A 26,638-nucleotide genomic window follows, 5' to 3' on the forward strand; every position below is an offset into this window, starting at 1 on the left:
TATATATATATATATATATATATATATATATATGTAAGAGAAAGAATAAAGTGCTTTATTTATTTATTATATGTTGCATTTGTTTAGGACGCTGTCCAAATCGTGACCTAAATGCTTCTTTGTCTGCCCGCAAGTTCCGCTGCCACTTTCCCCGCGTTTCTCTCCGACCGACCAGCCCAGTCCAGCCCAGCCCAAATTAGGGGTATTTCAGTAAATAAAGTACCCGTTTTTTTTAATAGAATCATCAACCACTATTCAGTCGAAACGTGTCCGACGACCTAAAAATCGGTTGGTTTAAGGTTTGCCGCTACGTTCCTCGATAAAAAGTTAATGAAATTAATTAATTATATTTAACCCTAATCACTTAATTAATACCACAATATTATTACCGTACATCCTTAATCCCACTTCGTACTGCCCTTTCTGGTAAAGTTCGAGCACTGTAGAAGCTAATTAATCCTGCTGTAGCTCTACTATGTACGTGAAGGGAACTTCGTGGAACAGATAAAGCGAACAGGGAAGGAGGAGAGAGATAGAGAGAGAGGAGGCGGAAGATGGGGAGAGGGAGAGTGGAGTTGAAGAGGATTGAGAACAAGATAAACAGGCAGGTGACTTTTTCGAAGAGGAGGAACGGTTTGTTGAAGAAGGCTTATGAGCTATCAGTGCTCTGCGATGCTGAGGTTGCGCTCATCGTCTTCTCCAACCGCGGCCGACTCTTTGAGTTCTGCAGCAGTACTAGGTATTGACCATTTATTCATTTGCTAGCTGATCGTGTTTCAGATTATCGTGGATTTGATTGTTTACGGTTTTGATTGATTGATTCAGTTTTTGAAACCTAGAAACTGATTTGTGCTGGGAGATTGCTCGATCATTCTGTTTAGCTACAGTTTTATTTGTTCTTCGTTTGGAATGATGATTTCGCTGACACAGTCACACAGGGGTTGTGTTGCAGTGTCTAGGTATTCGTTGTGGAGACTGGTTACTTGCTTTTTTGTGTGTTTTGACAGATTTGGAAGGGTAGGGGTCGACGATAATGGGGTTCTTTTAGATTTTAGTTTTTTTTGGTGGAACATTTGGTATTTGTTTATGTAGGTGAAATGTCTAAGGACTTTCTACCCTTGCTATGCTTGATTGAGTAATGCTTTAATTGCCCAGAAATTCAACAAAGACCACAAAAGGGTTCAGGGTCCACCAAAATACGTGATTTTTATTTTTTTTTGTGATCTGATGATTTTGGCTGGATAAAATTTTGGCTGGATAAATATTTTCTCATCTTGGTTTTAGCGAGGTCATTCTGGGATTGGGGGACAGAGAGGTAAATGAGCAGTTAGTTCTAAATGTTTTTTTGGGACAATAAATTAAGACAAATTTATAAACATCACATACGCACCAGCTGCGGAGTTAGTTCTAAGCTAGATTGTTTTAATATCCATCTCTAGGGATTGGTAAGTAAAAGGAGTTTCTTCTCTTGAGAAATTTTTTTTTTTTTTTATCGCTAAATTGCTAGCAGAAGTAAATAAATAATTTTTTTTCTTTTAGCTACTGTATGAATCATAGAAGCTTTGGGTGCTCTACATAGAGGTACTGGCAATAGAATGTCTTTCAGGAGTGTCCTGAGTTCAAAGAAGCTATAGGAATTCTGTAAAGAAACGAGCTTTGGCCAAAAACATAGGATGATGAGCTTAAAATTTGTTTAAAAACATAGGATGATGAGCTTTGGCCAAAAACATAAATGTTTAAAATTTGAATATGTTTGGCTTTTCTTAAAATGAAATTAATGTAGTATTGATTTTTTGCTTTTGTTTAACTATCATTTAGTTTTAAATATTTGTTTTATCTTATTATTGTCATATGAATTATTAAAGGATGCACTTACATAAACGAAGTTTTTTATGTAATTCTATTTTTAATATATAAATTTTATATTATATATATATACACACACAAACACACTTTAAATAAATTAATATTGATTATTTTTGTTGATGTGATTTAAATATTTTAATGGGTTTTTGTATTCAAGACATTGATGTGACAATGCGTTGTTTTAATAGGTAAATAAAAATTACATAATAACCCATATCCGATAAAATATCCCTAGACAATAAAAAAAAAGTAAAGAAGGTAAGAGAATGTGATGGATTACGGACTTGCAGTAAATTTGAGATACATTTTATTTTTTTCTAAAATAATTTTTTAGTTAAAAAATTCTTTAAAATAAAAAATTTCTACTAAAAAAATTATCCCAAATGAAGTTTAGCGACTATTCATCAGCTTTCACATCAAAGTAATGGGTGGCCTACTTTTTTTTTTTTCTGGAAACGGGTACCCACGAGCTACCACCCCCAAAAGGGCGCTTGGCGGCATGACTAATCCTTAGCTGACCTAGAAGAAGCACCCACCCCAAAAACCTCCTGGCCCACACTTGATTGGGACATACTTAAGAGGCGTTGTCACTCGAGAGAATCGAGCACGGATTGGGAAGTTCCCAACTGTACTCGCACATCGACCAAACTAAGCAACGGTGGATGACCTATCTCTCACTGCAGTGGAAAAACCTTTCAACATCACCCAAGCAGTACCAGTATGTATAATTGTAATATTATTCATCGTCTCCAAATATGATAAACAGTGAGTTCTATAGCCATCTTAGTGAGCAACGTCTGAATTTAATGACATCAGTGAAGAAGAAAATGAGGAGATAGAAAGAATTTATTATATTTTATTTCATTTCCAAAGAGTTTAAGCTGCCTATAGCAATTGATTGGGGACCTTTGTTGGCTCACTTATTGATCCTCTGTTTATAGGATGCATGGTAACAATGATTTAGAGAAGCCTACACAAATAAGATAATTGTATAGGTCTCAATAAGTAATTTGTTAAAATTTTCTAAGGTGAGCTCAAATATAAATATTAATTATATATTAAACTCTATTGATCTCAATATAAGCCTACTCAAATGTTGATTTATTTGAGAATTAATATTTATTGGTCTTATGAGACGTACCTTTTTTTTGTTAACCCACGGAGGGACTTACACAATAATATAAAATAAAAATTACAAGGTCCTTAGGGGGACCTTCAACTTATTAATACTTGAAAGAGCTACAAAAAGAAAGAAAGAAAATCTATGAGCCAAAAGTCCCCTACTACTCAAAAAAATAAAATTGCCTAGATACAATCTAGGGCGACAAGGAGCCATTGCCCAAAAAAGAAAGATAAAAAAGTAGTCAATCAACGTAATCTTTTTGCAAAAAAACTCAACCCCGCCATCATAATCCTCCAATCTCCAAACCCGCTCAAGGAAAAATCTCCAACACAAGAAGGTAATGCAGCCAATAGAATGACAGTAAAAAAGAGATTTGAATAAAACTAAAATATTATAATTGACATAGCTAGATAAACTATGAGACCTATCCTTAATTTTGTATAGGTTTTATCATGTATGAAGATGGGAGATTTTTATTTTATTTTACTTTTATGATAGATAAAAATAAAATGAAGGCGAGGCTGCAGTTTTGCGGCTTAGGTAAAATTCTTGTAGTCAAATTTGGGCTGCAATTCTTGATTAAAGATTTTTTTTTAAAGAAAAACGAAATTCATTAGATAAAAAAACATTACACCACAGAGCCAAAACAAAAAAAAAGTGGCCACAAAGAGCAAAAATACAACTAGAGGAATACAATAATTGTGAGGGCCAAATAGTCTGAACGCAACAAAGTACTCAGACTGACTCAGACTGCTACCTGGTTGTCAGGATTGGGCCATCCAAGGAGGAAGAAAAGGTAATTGCCGAAATATGAAATCTACCAAAATGGATAGTGAAAACATCCGCCTAGGTTGCCAACATAGCCATGACCATCCAAGGCGCATGCAGGAAACCTGCTTCATCATTGTCCTGATCTGATTCCTGTGCAACAACTTAATCCAAACTCAAAAATAACCAATAAAGCCATAACCAAGCAAATACCAAAAAGAAGAATCATTTCTTTTTGGGCTTACATTTTTTATGATTAACACTCTTTTTGAAAAAACCAGCATATGCAATTTGAAGAATACTTAGGTCAAAGTTATCTCGAGCATCCAATTCTAACTCATCAGTCTCCTCCCCTCTAGTTGAAGAAATTCCATAATTTAACCAATAACATTGCCCCACTACATTATCCATAACAATGTGAGCTAACATCCCAACACTAGAAACAACATATAAAGGCACATCAACTAAAGGCCCCCCAACTCCAATATCCTCCCCAGAACTCACATCATTCGAATTACTCAGTTCATCCGAAACTCGAGCACCCCCTAAAGCATGAGTAGAACATGAAATCCCATGCGCATGTGAGTCACAATCATGGTCCCTATAATCATTAGAAAGTGCATTTTCACCCTCGTTAACATCAACATTAGGATCAGGAGTTTCGCTAGGAAAAGCTACCAAATTAATTAAGCAATTGTTAGGTTCACAAACCTCAACAACATTCCACCTTCGAATGGCCTAAAGAACTGCAATGCACACAATAAGTAGGGAAGTCTTCCAAAAACATAGACTTCACGTAACCTACGTTATCTGAGCAAACCCAAATTTTATTAGAAAAATATTTGGTAACATCAAGTTCTACCAGAATGCGAGCAACGGACGACTGCGAGCCAGAGGAAGTTGGGTTATCGATCTTTATGGGTTTACCAAAGAAGGATCCAAGGCCATGGAGAATATGCAGAGCGAAAAGGTGATGCCATAGATTAGGAAACGAAATCCAAATAGGGATGATAGAAGATTCAACCTCAATATCCAAGAAAGAAGACCATTTAACCAATTTCATGTAGCAGTTACTCACGAAATAGGACCGATGAGCAAAAATCCTACAATAATCCACATCGTTAAAGAGCTTAATCAAAACATTCGGTTGATTTAGGACAGTGACTAAGCATTCACCATTCAATTTAAGATTGAAGAAAAAAGTTCCTAATAGCATTAAGAGATGGCCTACGGCTTGGGAACTTGCCCACAAGGGCAAATTCAAGGGGAGTAGCAAGAGATAGGATTTCCGCTTCCGAAAGCCACAAAGCCTGCAAACCATAGTGAGATGAAACTTTAAGATTTGGAAAGTGAACAAAAGTAGAAGACACACCAGATAACACATCCTTAAAGGAAAGAGAAGCAGACCCATTCAAAAAATTGGGATCCTTAAAACGGAGAGGCGCCATAAAACCAAAAAGGAAAATAACTAACAACATAGAAAAAAAAAAACTAGGGAAGGAAGAAAACTTCCCTGGAGCAGATGACGGCTAGGGCCCAACCTAGCAGAGTGGCACGAAAAAACATTTCACCCTTGTCTACAAGAGCACAACATTGCTTGCATAATTAGAAATGGTACATCTTTCCTAGATCTTTTAAGGTTGTGCATTAGCATGTATAGGTTTATGATCATGTCGATTCAAATGTTCGACATTAACAAGTTCACTAAAGAAATTGTTTTCAACCTATGGCAAATCAACATGAAGGCATTACTGGTGCATTAAGGAATTACATATGCCATTTCAGCAAAAGAGTTGGTTGCAATCACTGATAGAGTCAAAGATATGGAAATACAATTGAAAGGGCACAGTGCAATCTTGCTTTCTTTGGGTGATGAAGTTTTGAGAGAAGCTGCATCAGAAGAGTCAGCATTATAGGTATGACAAAAGTTGGAGTTTTTGTTCTTGAAGAGATCCCTAACAAATCGGTTGTTATTGGAAAAGAAGTTGTATACCATTCAAATGGAAGAATCAGAGGATCTTTGAAATCATATGGATGACTTGAACAAAATAATTCTTGATCTCAAGAATGTTGACGTGTGGATTGATGAAGGAGAGCATGGCATCATCTATCTTAGCTCACTGTTAAAAGCCTATGAGCACATCATATATATATTGATGTATGGTAAGCAAATGTTGACCATGACCGAGGTGAAGTCGGTTTTGGTATCCGAACAACTTCAGTGTACGAATGAGGATAAAGAAGGAAATTGTTGGCAACGTTCTGATAGCAAGAGGAAAACACAAGTTTGGTAACAAAATTTCTATTGCCATAAAAAAGGACATTTCAAGAAAATTTGTCAAGATTTGTTGAAACGGCAATGAGCTAATTAGACCAAAGAAAACGCCAACTTAGTTGTGGCGGCAGATTTTGGAGATGGATGGATTGACTCAAAGGTGGAGATTGTTGTGATTGGTCTAGCTTTAGGTTTGTAGTTCCTTAGGTGCATTTTATCTTGTTAGTTCTATTGTTCTATAAATAGAGATTATTGTAATAGGTTCTGTATTGCAAGCCATTAAGCAATAAGATTAGTTCTGATTTTTTCTTTCTTTCTTCTCTCCCCCTCCCTCTCTCTCTTTCATCCAAGAAGTTCAAGAGGAACTTCATCTTCCTCCAAAAAGATCCAACAAGATATGCTTTAATTTGATAAACTCTGATCAATGATTTGACATGAGAATCAAACCCAATGAATTTAATTTTCATCTTCAACTATTTTCAACAAATAATATTTGAGCAATTATTTTATTAAATCATTAATGAGAGATACATACATACACACATATGTATATATATTTATATAGTGATTAGTCAATTTCTTTTCAGTTATAGAAATTTTATCCAAAAAAAATGGAGTGCATAATTATTATAAAGAAGTGTTACTAAAGAAATAAATTGTTCATATTGGCCAAATACAGTCATATTGGATAAATACAAATATTAATTTGATTTTTTCTTACTTATAGTTATCATTTATTATTTAAAACATACATTAAATTTCAAATAATATATTACCAAAGTGACATCCATTATTATGATTTATTTATTTTAAAAACATTAAAAATTTATATAAATTAATGCTAAATAATCATACCCAAAGAAGATCATTTTTTAGCCTTATTACAATAATAAATATGATATAATTTTGAATTATTTCCGCTTATAATAAGCTGGCAAAAAAACATATTATTGACAGGATTTATTAATAGTGTTTATTAACTACTATTTTAAATAGTATAATTTACAAATTATTATTTTTAATTCCTAATTTTAATATTATCCTCGATATCTTATGACCACCTTACTTATTAATTTCACATATATATATAATGCGTAACATCATAAATGTACAGGTGAATGACATTATAATCAATTATGAAAATTATTTTATTATTGTCAAGTAATGTTTATTTCATATATGCCAATTAAAATAATATTACAGTGCTTAACGACATTAACTTTAAATATAAAAAGGGCACATCGTCATTATTCTTTGATGCAACTATCTAGACTAGACATCCTCCATCCTTCACATCTGAAGTAGCACTGAACAAAGAGCAAATTTTAAAAAAATTGTGATTGTTCGAACTATACTAATTATATATATAAATATAACTACTTTCATAAGTGTGATCATATAGGATTAGTAAAAGATTTGAGTACTAATTGATACTGAAAGAATCATCTATCTAAGAAATGAAAATAAAGTTTCTCTTGAGGCAATAGGCTTTTATAGAATATATTTAAAATCTTATTATTATTTGTATTCACTTGAGAATTTCTTATACATCATCATCTTGATAGGATTTAATTTTTATTTCTTATTTGGATAAATCTAATTACTCCTGTTAATTTGAAATAAAAAAATTAATTTCATTTAACATTCAAATATTATTAATTCCGGTAATGTGATTGATAATTTATATAAATCAAATACTTTTGTCGTACAGATTATTGAAATCCTATATATGAATATTTTTTGGTGCAAAATATAAACTCATATACAAGAATTATTTTATATTATGACATTAATATATTTCTAAATAATTAAATGAAAGATTTATGTTAGATAAAATTCTCGATTAACACAGCTCACATTGGCCTGTTGGTTGTGAGCTTAGGCTTACAACTAAGAGGTCTTCGGTTCGAGTCCTTATGTATGCATTGTGTGTGTGAGTGTCTTAAATGGCCTAAATGTCCTAAAAAAAATCTCGATTAATCTCTTAATTTTTTATTAATGAAAAATAAACAAATATAAAAAAATTTGATGCCAACAAGAGTTTATGCATCTTGAAATTAATTTATACTGATATCTGTGGTCAATTTTCTACAACTTTGTGAAATGATTAATGGTATTTTATTACATTCTTAAATAATTGTTCTCATTACAAGTGCTTATAATTAATAAATGAGAAGACAAATAATTGGATATCTTTAAAACCTTTATAATTAAAGTTAAAAATTAATTAAGAAAATGCAATGCCATAATTGATTGTAGTGGTAAATATTGTAGTATATATTATGGATAAAGTAAACAATATCTTGACCCTTTTCAAAATATTATGCAAAATATGGCATCGTTCGTCAATACATAATGTTAGCGTCTCCAAGCCAAATTATTATAAAGAGAGATGAAAGTGGACCCCAAAGATACAATTAGATGTATGATAAATCATTTTTCTTTGCTAGAGTCAATTCTTAGAGAAGCTTTAAGGATTGCATTCTATATCTTTAATAGAGTTCTAAGAAAATAAAAGTTAAAACTTCATAAAAGTTGTGAACTTGAATGAAGCTTAGTATTAGACATGGTTATGTCTGGGGATATCCATGTTGGGGATGAGTAAACACCATAATGAGTTAATGACGAAACAAGCAAGAAAGTAAAAGAAGCAAAAAAATAAGACATTGGGATTTAACATGGAAAAATTCAAAATAGGGAAAAAATCATGGAGCCACACTACACCAATAAATTCACTATGAAATTAGGGAGAAATAAGTACATATCTTTCTTCTCTCTTGCTCTCTCCTTGTGTTCTCTTCTCACATGCACAATTCTCCTTGTCTCACAATATACAAATACAATAGAAAATTAAGTAAATAACCCCAAGGGACACAACCCTTCAGAAAAACGAGAAAGAAAATCGTTCAGCCTGTATCGCAGCGCTGCGACACTCAAACCTCTCGATTTGATGATGTATACTACGGTGCTCAAACTCGTAGTGTTGTGGCACTCAAACTTGCAGCACTGCTACGCTGCATCTAGAGTGCTGTGACGCTCTACTCTCTGTCGATTAGGGCTGGGGCACTCGGGTATACAGCACCGGGGTGTAGTATGAAAAGAAAAATTCACCCTCCCCCCCAAGAACAACAAATTTTGAGGTTTGAGGCAACAGAATAACCTAATAGATCAAGACAATCAGATTCCACCCGTAACAATCCAAGTGAGGCCAAGGCATAGAAGTTCAACGAAACAAATCGAATTCATGAACTATAAGCTATTATTTTATGGCTATCCAAAAATTTGAGGGGCTTTAAGTTTAATGATGCATCAAATAGTTCTTTTTTTGAGATAGAATGGTAAATACATTGGGGGTGTTGAATATATATGCATGATAGGATCGATAAACTCCAGGATTTTATATTTGAATTGGAATATGCTATTATTTTATAGTTATAACTAAAAATGATAGAGTAAATAAGTATAATATCATTCAAATTACAAATCTAAATAATCAAGACAATCATAAGTTACCTCAAACACATATATAGATGAACCCCAATAAACTTATTTTGAATGTTTCATTATGAAGATCTACTTGGGAGAGAAGATCAAACAATAATTCTTGATGATTATATCATGTATCTCCAAGAACATGAGCTTTATATGGGATTAGAAGATGATTCAATCTCTTTAAATTAAGTTAAATAATGAATCACTCAAAAAAAAGGATAAAAATCATGGAGTGTGAGATGAAATTAATGAAAAATAATAACAACTGATATTTATCAAATTGCTAAAGAAACAAATTTGATTGCTTATAAATGAATTTTAAAATCTAATGAGATTAAAAGGAAATGTCGAAAGATATCAATAATGTTTAGCTGATAAAAGTTTCACTCAAATAAATGCATTGATTAAAAAGATAACGCCTATTAAATTTTATTAGAGAATTGTCTTTGAATGATTATGACGTAAGTGACTCATTGTGACTTAGAGCTAAATTAGATGAATACAAAGACTTTTCTTAATGTTGAAATTGAAGAAATATTGAAATAATATGTATGGTGCAACCAAAAACTTTGAATATTCAAAATCAACAAATATGATATATAAATTAATAATTTATTTATGATTTAGATGAAGTATATTTTCAATGGGTTATGATCAAGTGATTGATTGCTTCGATTTTAAAGAAAATACTCTTGATCTATGAATTTATTATAAGGTCAATGAAAATAAATTTATTCCTAGTGTTAGATGTCAATGATACTATATCAACAAATAGTGTTATAAGCATATTGCATGAAATTAAAATTTTCTTTTGAACAAATTTGAAATAAAAAATCTTAGGAATGCATCATTTATGTTAAGCATGCAATTTCACTGAGATTATTCTGTTAGTGTACCTAGTTTAACACAATTGATATATCTTGATAAAGAGCCAAATAGAGTTAGCATGAAAGTGTACATATGCACCGAGGCCATCTCCAACCGAACGCTAAACCAACGTTTGCCATCCACGAGCTGGTCCACCCAAACACGAAAACCATCTCCATTCTTGCGATGTGAACACACTGTTCACAAATGTCTTTTTTTTTTTTTCATTTGGAGAAAGAATATACATAGAATATTTTTTTAGTGTTATGAAATAGAGTTCGGTTGAAGATGAATTACTGTATTTTGAGTGTTACTACATTTTGTAGTGGAAAATGAGTTTTTCGATAGAGATTCCCTAAGAGATATGCCTATTATTATAGATGATAAATCTAGTTTTCTTCAATGCTAAAGAAATAAAATTAAAAAAAAAAATGATTATGTATTGTTGGTAGGAGTTTTATATAAGCTCAATTCTATGTATTCAAATATTATGTACATAATTTGAATACATAGTGAATATTTAAGTAACAACAACAACAACAACAACATCAAGCATTTGTCCCACTACGTTGGGTTGGCTACATGAATCCTTTTTCACCATTGTGTCCTGTTAAAAGTCAAATTCTTATTTAAATCTAATAAAGAAAAATCCTTTTAATATTTTCTAACCAAGACGCCTCTGCCAGGAGAGGAATTGTGTAAGCCTTGAGGCGGTTTTGGGTCAAATTGCGCAGAGGCGCGCCTCTCATTGCGCAATTTTAAACAGAGTGATATATGTTGCATTCATTTCCATAAACCTGATCATAATCCATATACTTAGAAGAAAATTGCCATGATCTGAATAAGGCTAGTTTCACCAAGAATCCCCTTTATTTTCAAGTGTATACATGGTGCAAGGACACTTTCTTTTTTAGGAAGCTAAGCACTTTTGATGGTTTTATGATATACATTTTTTGTTTTTTGTTTTTCTAGAAATGGTGAGCTCCAAAGCATAAATATCAATAAAATTAAAACAAGTTAATTTGCCCGAACTGAGATCAGAGGCGTGAAGGAACAAACTATAATTATTCCTCTCTAGAACAATTTAAAAAAACAAATTTAGGGGTTGGGGGGTTGAATTAGTTATTAAAAAAAGATTTAGAACATTTTTTTTTTAATTTTCAATAACTTAAAATAAATAATTTGATCACCCAATGCGGAACCTAATAAACTTAACAAAAATTGTTCAACATCAACCATGAATTTTTCAACATGCAAATTTCAGAAAAATAAATTACATAAAAGTAAAATGCTTAAAATAAAAATTTGAATGAGCACATCATAATTTTATAGTTTTTCGGTCAAACAAAGACCTACGTCCACTCCCAGGAATCATCATCTCTAGGTATCACACCAAACCTTAAATGACTCTCCTTTAGCCCCCACAATTAGGAGAAAAACTGAAGCGGACATCGGCACGAAGATCTGGCGCATCTATCACACTAGGCATCGTAAATCGACCCCTCTAATTTAAATTGTTATTTAAAATTTATTTTATGAATTTTAGCTATTATTGTATGTTATTTCCTGTTTTACCCCTAGGTTAGTTTATTTGAGTGTTATGGCCCAAGGGGCATTTTTGTAATTTTTTTTATTTTCTCATGTTATGGCCTATATATAGGGCCTTAAGCTATTGTAATAGGATGGTTAGTTTGATATGAAAATTTTGTGTTTTCCACACTTGTGTTCTTCGTGAGAGAGCGTTAGTGAGATTCCTATGAGAGGAATCGAAATCTTCACCAGCCGCAGGATGGGTCCAGGCTCGTGAATTGAAGTCCCTTGGAGAAGGGCAAAGCATCACCTATCAGTCGTCGGAAGTATCCGAGGCTCGCAGTTCTTGTCTTCTATCTTTTGTTTTATCTTTATTTTTGTTTTGTTTCTTTTATTGCTCCCCGTAGTCGTTTTCATCTCTTCATCTTTCCTCCTCCCCGCTCAACCCCTTGGCCCAACCTCCATACCAAGCTCTACAAATTTTCCCCATAGCCGCTGGCTACCTTCACCCGATCCCACCCTCTTGGCCGCCGACCACCTTCCCCCATTAGCTCCTCCACCGCCGGCCATTCTTGTTTGTCTCCTTCGAATTTGAAATTATTCAAATTCAAATTGCAAATTCTTTCCTAATTTGGTTCATCTATTTTAGGAAAGTACTTAATTTAAATCAATTTGAATTTTAAATTTAAATTGGATTTATTTCATTACTTTCCTAACTCATTAAACCAAATTATGAAGCCTTGAATACTCACATTAAATCTCTTCCCCTCACCATACCGTCGGCCCCCTTAGTGGTCCCCTCTCCTTTAATGTTTCATTAAGGGATTTGATTGCATGCTATTTGAATTTCAAATTCAAAGTTCAAATTTGCATTAGGAGTTAAATACCCCCCTCAATTTCCTCCCTTCAATTAAGGAATTAATCACAGCTTTAAAACTGAAATTAATTTAATTTCAAATTTAAGGATTAATTCACTTAAGTAATTGGGGTCCACTTCCTCTCTCCAATCCCCTTAATCTCCATAATTACTCTCATTAATTCCCCACCCAATCTCAACCTAAGCTGCTGCCCCTTTGATTTTCCCTAACCTTAAGCAAAATTCTCTCCACTCATTAGTTTCCCCACCTAGTTCTGAATAGTTCTACATCTGTCCAAAAATTCTGGATTGAAAGGAAAGCTACCCGGACTCCCAAACTCAGCAATAGCTCAGCAATCCAGACGGGACCCTAGCAGCTGTTTACTCCCTGTACAGGTGCTGTCCAGGAATTCTAACTGCCCTCCTTGCTGTCCAGATGTTTGGAGAAGGCTTCAACTGCTGCCCGAGGATTTCCGGACATTGAAGTGTGGAACTCCAGCATCTTCCCCTAGCCTCCCGACCAGCAGGAGTGCTTTTTTTTTTTCCAATTGCTGTCCAAGAAGGACAGCTTTCTGTCCACCAATTCCAGTAAGAGAATCTGAGAGGATTCTTCTCAGGTTTTGGGCAAGAAATCAGAACTTGCTGTCAGATTTTGAAGAAGAGATCCTCTTCCTAGCAGAGCCCTCCTACCCGTTCTACATCAAAAAGCCAAACAAAATCTCTTCCATTAATTTGGTGCGGCAGAAGACTATAATCATACCAACCTTCTGGTCAGGGGTAATATTTGACACAATAAAAAAATCCGACTCGAAAATTTTGGGTTTAGGTTGAATTGAACAATAATCAGGTCGGGTTCAGTTTAGGGATTTCGACCCTTTTGTAAAATCGGGTCAGGTTTGGATTGGCCCGGAAACCAAAAATCAACACAATTTTACCCAAAAACATCCCACGTGCCAGTGAGTACGTGACCTGTCTCGTCAGTATCTTCATGTCACTCGAAGTCTCGAATCATTGTGTAATAACACCAATTTTGATTTTACCAATTTTTTTTGAAGTCATTATAACTCCAAATCGTAATCCATTTTCGACAGAGCATTTTGATCGTAGTTTTTTATTTACACAGATTTTTTCGTAATTTTTAGGCACTGATGAAAATCCTTAAGAAATTGGTACTTGTTGGTACAAATGAGGATTTCAGGATCTTTAGGTGTCCGTTTTTACAAATTGATTTCATCGATATTTTTTAAATAAAACAATTTATTTTATAAATATTTTTTTATAATGCTTGAAGCCATAAATGATTTACCCTATTTTTTATTTCAAAGATTTTGTATTTTTGATATTTTCTAATCAAATTTGTGTTTATATTATCGAAAGACGTGAATAACTTTATATTGATAAAATTTTCATCGTGTAACTTTTTTATATTATAGAGATCGAGATTATGAATATTTAGAATATTTATTTAAGATTTTTCACCTAGTGATTTTGAAAGTAAATCGATTTTTATCTAGTAGAAATTTATTTTGATGTCTAAAAATAGTGATTTTATTTAACTAAAGCTTCAAAATATTATTTTATATAATATTTGTTAATTTTGTCAAATTCTAAAAATGTAAATTTTTGCTTAGTATGATTTTTATTATCTAGTGTTAGTACATTTTAGCATTTTCTAAATTATGCTCAATTATGCTTTATTTGTTGCAATATATTATAAACGAAGCTAGTTGTTATTACTATTTTAATCTTTTGATAATAATATCCGTGTCGTATAAAAGATAAGTAAAGATTGGTTGACCTGTTGGTTGGATACTGAGTAATCTGTACAGGATGGTTGGCCAACATGTTTTCCTTTAAATAAAGTTGTTTGGTGTTATCCTATATTAATTCACGTGATAGACTTATTGGGAGTCATAAGGAGATTATTACTGTGCCGACGTACAAAGAGTGACGACTCTATTTAGCAAACCAACAGTTTATTAATATTGATACTAACACTGAAAAATATCGTGATAGCCATAATTTCTTACTTATTTAATGTGACTACTTAAATGCATATTCTTGATGCATTTTTCTTATTATTTTATGAATTTATGGTTACTGCACGAATTTACTGTTATTGCATTATTATATTACTGCCACTGGATTGTTATTGTTACCTATTATTTAGATACATATATTATTTGATACTACTGATTCACTATACTGATATTAAACATGTGATATATTAAGCACGTGATATATAATACATTAATAGTATGATTATACTTCTATAATTGTATTGTATTGATATGATTTCGACAGTCTTTATCGATGTTTTGATTTGATACTTTATATGATTTTTGTACTGATTGATATTACAATACAACGATTGCTTTATAGATTTGACACTCATAATAATTTATTATTTTACTGACTTCCATACTGTAGTATTTTATATATTATACTATTATTGTATGTAAACTTCATTATTTTTTCATTGATTCAATGATCATATAGATGCAACTATTATGATTTGACTGTTGATATGCATATTGCTCTTTTGTTATGCTATGATTTCAGTTGTAAATTTTGATGACCAGCTGGATTTTTTAAGCTCATTAAATGTGGTTAAATGATTTCAAATTAGAGTAGGAAAACAGGGGTGTGAGGTTGGTCAAGATTCTTCAGTTTTTTTTTTTTCTTTTGTAATTAGGACATAATAGTTATGATATGATTGCATAGATTCCAAGTATTGTATATGATTTTTGGGAATAAATATAGATGTGTATATATTTTGAATTATAGAATCTATTTTGCTGTTTAATATTGATAGATGATATTAGATAGCTCTAATTTAAGATCTTATAATTTTATTTAGATTTGATGGTTAAGTTTAATGTAGGATGTACTTTTGAAAGTCTTACTCTTCAATCTTTAATCATGAATAGTATACCGATGGCAATTAGATAAAAAAATTAAAGAGCATTACATAGTTAATGAATGTTACATGATAATTAATATTTGATATTATTTGTGTGTAATCTCTTAACTAAAAAAATTTAAATTTTTACGCATAAAGGTATCTTTTGGTGTAATAGTTAGAATTTCATTAAAAAACTCCATTATTAAGCATGCTCGTGCTGGAGCAATACTTGGATGATAACCTCCTAAAAAGTTAACCCAACAAGATAAAACTGTGAGGCCATTAAGTCAGAACTGATAATACCTTGATAGTTAAAAATTTGAGCGGTTACAATTTGTTCAAATATTTCATGTGCTGAATATGCTAGAGTTAGATCAGAAGTTATGTTTTTTTTTTTCCTTTCCATGAGTTCTAATTTATCATTCACATAAGTTTATGAGCATGACTTTGGAATTGGCTTTGAGTATTGATGAAATCAACGTGTCAGTAATTTTTTTTAGGGCATTCAAATATATCATATATAAGAAGTCTTTTTTCTTCCATTAAGGCAATGTTATCTGCACAAATCGTTCAATTAGTTCGAGTAAAAGGTCCCCTTATGCAACTTTCCAATACCAATATATAAAAACTTGATACATTGCTCCATGTTGCTTCATCAAAAAAATTAATTCAAAACTGTATGTCATGAAATCAACTTTCTGTCATGTCTTTTCTTTAAATTTTTGGCATCACTCAATGTTAAGGAATTGTCCAACAGCGCCCTTTATAATACCTAATTATTTCATCATGGAGGAGTTCCATAAGACTTTTACCATGGTTAATGAATGATTGATGTTTATAGAAAACTAGTTCTTAAAGGTAAGGTGTTTGTTAAAATCACATCAAAAAAGTTAGCAGTATGCAGCGAATTTTACGGTGGATTATTTTTTTGTTGAAAATGGTTACAAATTTGCTATGAAAATTTTCAACGATTTTCTTACGGAGGAATTGAAATGGATTGTGGCAGCAATTCCCGCCTCGAATTTGCGGCAAAAATTGCCGCCACAAATCCGTCCAAGATAAGTTATAATATAAATTAAAACAAAAAATAAGTTTTTTATATTGTTTTGTCTCCTCGACCGAGTGGATAAGGGCAATGATTTTTGACGAGTAGAGCAGGGTTCAACAGCCGGTCAGGCACAAGAAGTGCGGTCAGGCACGGGCAGTGGGCAATCCGATCAGGCTCGGGCAGTTTGGTCAGCCGCAGACAATGGTCAGTCCGCTCGGCTGGACAGAATTTGTGATTTTTTTTTGGCTAAAATTCCGCAGAAAATCTATCACAAATCTGTTGGAAAAACTTGCGGCGGATTTTTTCCGTCACTTTTTGCGTCATATTATATTTCGACGCAAACCGTATTTTGCGACCGATTTTCTTTATTCTGCGACGGATTTGTCCACCAAAAAATGTTAACTTAGTAAAAGAGAAAAGTAGAAGTATAATAAATTCAATGATTTTAGCTGTTCCATTGCATCCTATTAGTGCTTTAACAAATATATGTAAATGTACCAGAAATAAAAACTAAGGCTCTCAATACGAACTTCTATCAGGTAATATTGCATATGATATGATGTCATCCAAGGCAAACATCAAATCACATTGGTGCAATACTCTATGCTGTGTATCAAAATAAACTGTATAAGCTGCCTACTTGCAATCATACATTTTCAGCAGGCTATGGAGGGGATATTGGAAGGAGCTCCATAAGCAAAATAGCAGAAAGTAAAGGTGGATCTTCATGGTGCAATGAATAATTGGATGTCAAGAAGTACATGTTCAGGAAACTGGACTGAATCTGACACAGGCCCAGAAAGGGAATCCATCACAATAGTTTAGAATAAAGAGGAAGCCAACACCAACGGTTTTTTCCATCCAAAGGTCACTTGGAAGCCTCTCTTCGAAGGATCTTCCTTTAAAAGAGTCCTAAATGATCATCGTGATTTCTAAGGCATCAAGAACCCATTGTGACTCTTGAACTCTTAAGACGTTATCTAAGAATATAGACAAGTGCATCACCATGAAAAATTCACAATAAGTTTCTTAACACAACATTATTCTGTTATAATTTCATTGTAGCTAGTTCTTCTGCATTGTTATTTGACGTTTAACGGTAGAATCTAATCATAATGCATTCTTTACTTTGATAAGATAATTTACATATTTATGTGGCAGAATGGACATTGAATGATTCATGAATCTCTATATTCTTCTAACTTTGATTGCAGCATGACAAAAACCCTTGGGAGGTACCAAAAGTGCAGCTATACTGCATCTGAGTCCGCGGTTCCATCCAAGGATACACAGGTAGCACCATTTATTTCAACTCTCAAATATGTTAACATTTTTAATTTTTACTTGTATGTTTACTTTCACATTTTTTTCAAATTTTATTACCATATATATGAACCAGTTAATGCTGACAATTTGACAGTAATTGCCAAGTTAATATTCCTGAGCGTTTTTTCGGTAATATTGATTAATTACACTGAACATTCAGGCTTTGTAACTGTTAACAATGCTTCTTTTGTTAGAATTTTTAAATTACCTCATCTAATTACTATTACGCGATTATGCTGCTGTAAGAAAATAAAGATTTTCTTGAAGTCCTTCCAATAAACGTTAAATTAGCCTCTGAGCAAAAATTCATCAACAGATTGTATAAAGTCAAATGAGAAAAAGTTATAAACATGTTTCAAAAAAGGAAATTTGCAACTTTCCCAACATTAAATTTAGAGGTAGGACTAAAAATGTGATTTAAGCCCATTGCTAGCTTCTATTGTCCATTATTATGCAGTAAAACATTCACAGCTATAGAGTAAAAGTTTTACATCGAATATTTGCACAATGATCTAGCACACAGAGATAAATAAGAAAAAATACTTAGCATATTAGAGTTTTTATGTGAAAAATCAGCAAAGAAAAAAAAACCACGAGATCTAGCCCAATTGAAATAATCCACAATATACTTGGAGTTAAAGAAGTTTGCTCGCCCCCACAATTGGAGAAGATAAGGCCACAACATTGAGAGCGCATTCTTGTTCTTCTATAAGTTTAATTGAGACAATGAAAAAAATAGTGAAGAGATGATAATGGTAGTCATATAATGTAAGTCAGACAATAGAAAACAAACAACAACAACTAGGTCATAGTAGTTAGACAACAACAGTCAGGCAACAACAATCAGATGATAGAAAACATACTATAACAACTAGACAATGTCAAACAATGAGGATTAGGTGATAGTGGTCCAGCGACGCTAGCAAGTGATGGCAATAGCTAGCAGTGATTGTCAACATCAAATGATGGTTAAAGCTTTAGAGTTTTTTCAGATCTCTAATCTCTCTTCAATGTCTATTATTTACCCTCATCATGTGGAGAGTTAGGGTCTATTTATAGTCGTTTAGGAGTGTTATTTTATAAATTCAACCAAGATTTCATAACACTCAATCAAATAACCCTTTTTTATTCATTTGATCATATATCATTTATTTTACATTTCAATGCCTTCAAGAAATCAAAATTAAATGACTGTCGGCTTGTTGGACCCATCTTGTCAAATCAATTTGACTATAAACATGTAAGATTTGATGATAATTTAATCCTTCAATTAATAATCGAGGTCCAACCACCTTTATGTGCTTGATTTGGGCTCATTCGCACTCCAATCAAAGCACCTTTGGTATCAGTAGTTTTGTCATGTCAACATATTCAATTCATATGTAGGTTTGTAGAAGCAAAATTTTGGATGACCTTGAATTTAATTTTATAAGTTTTCAACTCAAATATTACCTTGAGATTTGTATTGATTAAGCGAAAATTTTGGAGATATATCATTTATCTCTATTTTCAAATGTTGAATCTTATACCCTTTGAAAATATATATTGAGTCTTTCATATGATTATAAATGCAAAATTACATTGTTAGAAAAATTATAAGATGCAACTGTTCATTGAATATAAATGTGGACCTTTGAGCCTTCCTTGAAGTTAAATCATCGATTAGAACAAAATTATTAAATAATGTGCTCTAAATTCTTCAAATTTGGTTAAAATTGATCATAAAGGCTCGATTTGGATACAAAAATGACAAAATTAAGTGTACAATATTTGACACAACCCGAACTCGACCCCAACCCATTTTGGGTTGGGGTCAACCTATTTGGTAGATGGGTCAAGTTCGGATTCCAAAAATTGATCTATTTGAAAAATCGGGATCGGTCCTGGTTAACCCGCTAATAAGAAATTGGCCCAGATTTGACTCGATTACCCCTCCCAGACCCGATTCCTCCACCAGTTCACTGCTAGTTGGCTTGCACTTGCACATGCGCGGTCTCGACGTCCTCAAGTGAAGGCCTAAGCTAGGGAGTAAGGTTTGTTTTTTTTTTCTTCTCCATCCATTCTTCGCCTCCTTCAATGATGTTCCTTCCTATCAGATCAAAAACCACAATAGCTGAGCTCGCCATTTGGTTTTGTAGTTGGATCAGAAGTAATGACGACAATTGGAGGGAGCTCGTCGTTCTACTTCAGTGCTTCTGGAGTTGGATCAAAAGTAAGGACGACGATGGGACTTGAGAGGGAGGGAGCTGCGTTGCTCGTAGGGGTGTCAATATTTGACACGACCCGAAAGCCCGACCTAAAAATTTCGGGTTATGGTCAAACTGTTTGGTAGATGGGTTGGATTAGGGTTCCCAAAATTGACCCAATTACAAAATCAGGTCAGGTCCGGATCAACCCGCCAACCCAAAATTGACTCATATATGACCCTTACAGACCTGATTCCTCTGCAGTTCGTAACTTCGGTTGCACTCCCATTGTTCATTTGCAGTTGGATCAGAAGCAACGGCGACAATTTTCCCGCAGTCCCGCACAAACCTGATTATTAGGGTTTGCTTTTCCTCTTCTCCTGCTATTCTTCGACTCCTTTGACAACGACAACTGAGCTAGTGCTCCCTTGACATTTTTGGTGTCTGAAAAATAATAAAATACCATATATTATCATTTGGCAGACAAGTATCCATTCATCTACAGTTGGATTGGAAACAATGTCGACTATGACAGTAGCTAGTACTTGCTTGACATTCATAGAAATATAGGTCAGAAGACACAACAATTCAGCTCTCAATCGGCCGTTCATCTGCAGTTGGATCGGAAGTGACGACGATAATGGCAAGGAAAATGCAGTTTTGTAGCTGGATCAGAAGTAATGACGATGACAGGTGGAAGCAACGATGACGAAAGCAAAGAAAACACTGTTTTGTTGTTGGATCGGAAGCAACGATAATGGTAGGAGGAAGCAACGACGATGACAGGACATTCCCTCGCGCATTCCAACATGCGATACATCGAAATTTCCCCTACAAGAGGATGCTTAGCTAGGGTTTCGTGTTGGGTCAAACCATACGGGTCGGGTCCAGGTTGCCTTTTCTACCATGTCTACAAAAACGGGTCAAATTCGAGTCGTGTCAAAAAATAGTGGGTCAATGTCGATTTGCAAAGGCAACTAATGCCTCCTTCACGACGTTCCTTCCAGTTGGGTCGTCACTCGCCTTTTTTTGTTAGATCGAACGTAAAGACGATAACAGGTTGCGGATCTTGTCGGGTTGACCCGGGTCTGAAGCGGGTCGGGTCAATTCCGGGTTGGACCCAAACTCGACCTGTGACCCGATTTTGACAACCCTAGTGTAGGATATTAAAAAATGATCCCATGTGCCCAAAATGCTAACAAGAAAACTACCTAGGCCTGAAATCGGGCCTAGAATGAGACAGGCTAGCCAACCTTCCAGTCACCGTTGGCAGACACTGCATGCACATGTTCAATTTATTTTTATATGCAACATAGTTTGATTTTTATTCTAGTTTTTGTATTTTTTCAGCAATAATTTATTTTTTTTTTAATTCAACTTAGTACTTTTGAACTATTTTTAATCAAAAATGTTAAAAAAAATATCTTTTTAATTAAATAAAACATATAGAATAAAAAATTTGTTGAAATTTGTAAAAAAAAAAAATCCAAAAAATTGAGAACTACAAAATTTTGCATAACTCTTTATCTCTTCTCCAGGTATAAATTTTCTTGGCCGAGGGAAGAAACTCACTCATCTCAGTCTCCTATTTCAAAAGCTCTAATTTCTTAAAAAATGCTCAAGAATGCCCTATCTATGCAAATGGATTATACTCACAACTCACCCGTGTGGGTCTAGCGTATCACTATAAAGAGTGCCAAATTATCCTTTATAGGAGTAGTGGGTAAAATTCATAAAACTCAATTTCAGTTTTATAAGTTTTAGTTTCATTGCTATAGGAAAAATACAAATTAATGGCACAAATTTTACGTCAAAAATTATGGTGGATTTTTCGACTGATTTCCTGTAGATTTTCCTACGGATTTCCGGCGGAATATTTCCAATGGATTTGTGTCAGATTTCCAACGGACTTTCAACATATTTCCGGCGGATTTAAAATGAAAAATTTCCGACGAACTTTAAAATTTTCAGGAAAATAAATTAAGTAATTTAATTTGACTAAATTAAGAAATTTAGCTAATTAACTAATTTAATGAATATTGTTACATAATTTCAAAAAAAAAATTAAATTAATGATTTTAATAATTATTATTAAGTTAAATTAACTAATTTAATAAGTATTATCAAATAGTTTTAAAAATAAATATTTTAAAATTAAATTAACTAATTTAATAAGTTGTTGTCAAATTAAAATAAATAAATTAAATTAAGCAAATTAAGTATTTTTAAATAAAATAAAATAAATAGTTTTAATAATTATTGTTAAGTTAAATTTATTAAATTAGATCGAAACTTGCTAAAGTTTTGTTTAAAATCTAGTCTAGTTTAAGGCCCGCGTCTCGTGTCTCCTTCGTTCTCTATTTTGCTTGGCAAGTAAGGCTGCAAGCGAACCAAACGTTCGACGAGCTACTCGTTGTTCGGTTCGATTAAAGCTCATTTGTAATCATTTAATTAACTAAACAAACAAACTTGAACAATATTTTAAATACTCGATTCTTAAATAAACAAACTTGAACACTAAGCTGATATTAAATGAACACAAACATGAACACTCACATACTCGACTCGGCTCGGTTCGTTTGCAGCCCTATTGGCAAGCATTATCAAAACCATGTTTTGTCCAACATCGCTTCTGTGGACTTTATTTTGCTTTATAAAAGTTAAACAAAAAAAACATGCATGGGTTACGTGATAGCGGGTTGTGGGTTTTGGCGTGTTAGCGGGTTTGTGCGGGTCGACTTGGATAGGAGGGAGGATTGGCGTGTATATCAAACTGTGTTTTTCCGATGAATATTTGTTGATTACCGGCAAAAAATTCCTTTGAAAATAAATAAATAAATAATATTAAACACCACATGTGTAGGCAGATTGTATTATCCTAACAAGCTTCAGTACTTCTCCACTAAAAGTAATAAATTGCCCTTCATAAGTGAAGTTACGGGAAAATTTTCACATTTATAGATCTTGGTTCTATATCTTAAAAGATATTAAATAATATCCTTTGTGGGTGTTTATGTTTTCCCTTACTGTCTCCAATGTGTCTTTACTAAGAGTAATGAACTAGCTTTTATAGGCAGAGGCGCAGAGCTATGAGTGACACCCAAATTTTGCAATCCATGCACGGGAGCTCAAGTCTTCCTGTTAAAGAGGTTTAATTATCTTTGTTTAGAAGGATTGAGATATGAAAAAAAACAAAAAAAAAATTTATATTTTAAAGCTTCAATTTTCTCCCGAATAGGGGGTAATCATTGTCAAAATTTATTGAAACTCATACAAGAGATTAGGGTTATCAAAATAGGTATTTGGGTCGGGTTAGTGTCGAATTTGGAATTGACACGGGTTCAATTTAGCTGACTCAAGCCACACCTTCTTTTGTAAAAGGGTAAAAAATCTAGACCCGGACCCGACCCACCAAGTTACTGAGTTGATCCAACCTGATTTTCAAACGAGTGCAAGATCTCGTGCTGCAAGTGTCGAGCGCAAGCTGTGCGACTGTGAGCAAAGCCAGCCTAGATAGACTAAGTGAGGTCACTAGAGTGGGGCGAGTGCGTGGGTACGGGACTACACATCATGAACAAGAGCTAAGGGAGGCCTGGAGGGACCACATGAGGCCGACGAGGGTGCTGCGGGTGCGTTGTGTATAAGGGTACAAGACTGCGCGAGGGCGACCTGGCGGGACCTCACTAAGTGCGACTGGACTTGTGGCATGGGTCAACTGGAAATGAGACTCAAGTCAATTTCGAGTCAAATTAGGGTTATCGGGTTAACCCGGACCTGAACTAATTTTTCAAACGTATCGAAAAATGGAAACCCGAACCCAACACGTTTGTTAAATGTGTTGACCCAAACTTGGATTTTTCAGGTCGGATTAGAGTCGGGTTTTCGAGTCAAGTTATTAATTGACACCCCTACAATAGATAATGGTTGATGCAGCCATATATTCTTAGCATGACAATGCTAAGACAACATTGACATTGTTATCAAGCCTTTATCCCACTATGTGGGGTCAATTACATGAATCTTTTTTCTTTATTGTGTCTGCTTAAGAGTCAAATTCCCATTTAAATCTAATAAAGAAAGGAAATTTCTAATATTTTCTAACCAAGTCTTTTTTGGTCTACCTCTAACTTTCTTAAAATAAGTCAAATCTGATACATCTACTTTTCTAACCGGATCATCAGAAGGCTGTCATTTTGTGTGACCAAACCATCTAAGGGTACTCTCTCTAATCTTATCTTCCACTAGAGATACTCTAACATTTCACGTATATGTTTTTTTTCATATCCTCTCTCCAAGAGTACTAAAGTCACTCATCCACCTAACATCCTCTTAGCATGTGACCAAACCACCTAGATTATTCTATGCGGATTCCAAATGCGTTCAAAGGCCAATCCAGATGCGCTACGACATCCAATGCATTGTGCATTGGGCACCGAACACGACACGTAATAAGTTTTCCTTAGCATGACAATGTGATAAAAGTATTTGATTGTTTTCTTCATTTAAAAGATTTTTAATTAATATGTAATCCAATTTAATATAAATGTATATTTTCATTTTATGTATTATCAAAAATGGAGTTTGACTTCTAGTTTGATATCCGCGTTTGGTGTCAATATTAGGGGTGTCAATTTTGGGTCACAGGTAGGGTTCGGGTCGAACCCGGAACTGACCCGGGTTCAATCGGGTCGACACTAATCCGACCAGGGTAGGCAAACGGGTCGAAAACACGGACCTGGACCCGACCTGTCAGGTTGTCGGGTTGACCTGACCCGACACGGGAAGCGAGCTGGCGCAGGCGAGGGGACGCAGGGCGCGCAGGCGGGCGGACGCGCGCAGAGGGCAGGGCGTGTGCACTAGTGGTGACCTTGATGTCATTAAAATAAGTTGAGATGTGTTGCCGTTGAGGCATAAGTATTATTTTAGAAATTTCAAAGATTAGAAAAACTACCCATTAAAAAACTGATACAAAATTTTGAAGATTTTAAAGATTGTAGAAGATTTGGAGAAATTCTTTATGATGGCACTAGAAAGTGTGTTGACATAATGTATATCCAATATTTATGTGTGTTACTTATATATATATATATAAGACTTAAACATTTTGATATATTTTATGAATAGAAATCTTATATCTTTTAAGGCTTAAGCCTTTTGTAATTTTTAAATAAATAGAGAAACTTTCAATAAGAGTCAATATATATTTTTTATATAAAGATAAATTGTATATTTTATGAGGCTTTTAGTTCTCTAAGTTTTTTTGGAGAATGAAATAAACTTATATCTTTTGAGACTTTTAACTTGTTAAGATTTTCTTATAACTTAAAAGCTTATATATTTTAAGCATTTAGTTTTATGTAATTTTTAGAGAATAAAAAAATATAAACCTTTTGAGATTTTTAACTTTATAAAGTTTTTGAAGAATTAGAAAACATATATATTATGAGAGTTTTAAATATATGATGCATCACCAAGATAAAAAATAACGTCAAAGTTACTAAATAAGGCTCTACATCAAAATTTGAGCCATTCATTATGTACAACTCTGATAGGAAACAGTTGAAGTTCTCAAGTATTTCCTATCAGTCTTCGAAAAACAGCGAGAATTCTTCACAAAGTCTACACATAATCACAAAAACAGTAAATAATTTGTATTATTTGATGAAAGGAACACGGAAAATAGCAAGATACACTTGATCCTCAATTCGAGAGGAGGATCAATCTCTCTCAAATCTCTAGACGCCGCTAGAGCCCAAAGAAAACCTAAATCTAAAAGATCTAAAATTTCAGCCAAATTCAAGATGCCCTAACCCTAGGAAAATAAAGTATTTAATGCATACAAATCAAAAAGAAATCTCTAAAAAATCCCTACATTCAATTTCCCTCCTAAACTTCCTCAAAATTCCTTCCTAAAATGCTCCCATGGAATCGCGGCATCCGCTAGAGGCGGAAGAGCATCGCTGTTTCTCCCGTAAGCCAGTCCCGCCTGGACCGGTCCAGTGGACCGATCTAACAAACTCTTCATGCAAGCTAATGGATGACCCATAATAATTTTAAAATTAAGGGAGACCAATTAAGAGGCTTAAATTAGGGTTCATTAATGGGCAGGTGAGAAATACTAGTTAAGAAGATAAAAATCTTTATAAATTGCTTGATTTTAAGATCATCCTATTTGTCCTATATAAACATTCTAATTTTTTATGTAATTTTATTTTTTTGTATCAAGATAAGTCGTCAATTAATGTAATAGTGTGTTTTTGGCTTCCATAGCTTTTCAAAATTACCTAGGCTTCAAAAAGGCTTATAAATATGATATAACTTTATATTTTTAATTCATTGAATAAAAATTATTTTTCTTTTGTAGATTTTATGTGGAAGGTTTGGTGGCTACTCTAC

The 26,638-nt window shown here is 33.5% G+C and overlaps 1 protein-coding gene across 1 annotated transcript in view; it reads left to right on the top strand.

The window, feature by feature from the left end:
• Positions 1–489: 489 nt before the first annotated feature.
• Positions 490–26,638, top strand: part of LOC110096748 (MADS-box protein EJ2) — a 38,680-nt gene continuing 12,531 nt past the window's right edge. Inside the window, exons 1-2 of the mRNA XM_020822814.2 lie at positions 490–739; positions 17,945–18,023. Coding sequence (XP_020678473.1) covers positions 555–739; positions 17,945–18,023 — 264 coding nt within the window. The 5' untranslated portion in view covers positions 490–554. The remainder of the gene's footprint in view (positions 740–17,944; positions 18,024–26,638) is intronic.

The sequence above is a fragment of the Dendrobium catenatum genome, unplaced genomic scaffold (assembly GCF_001605985.2).
Source record: "Dendrobium catenatum unplaced genomic scaffold, ASM160598v2 fragScaff_scaffold_1023, whole genome shotgun sequence".
NCBI classification, from domain to species: domain Eukaryota; kingdom Viridiplantae; phylum Streptophyta; class Magnoliopsida; order Asparagales; family Orchidaceae; genus Dendrobium; species Dendrobium catenatum.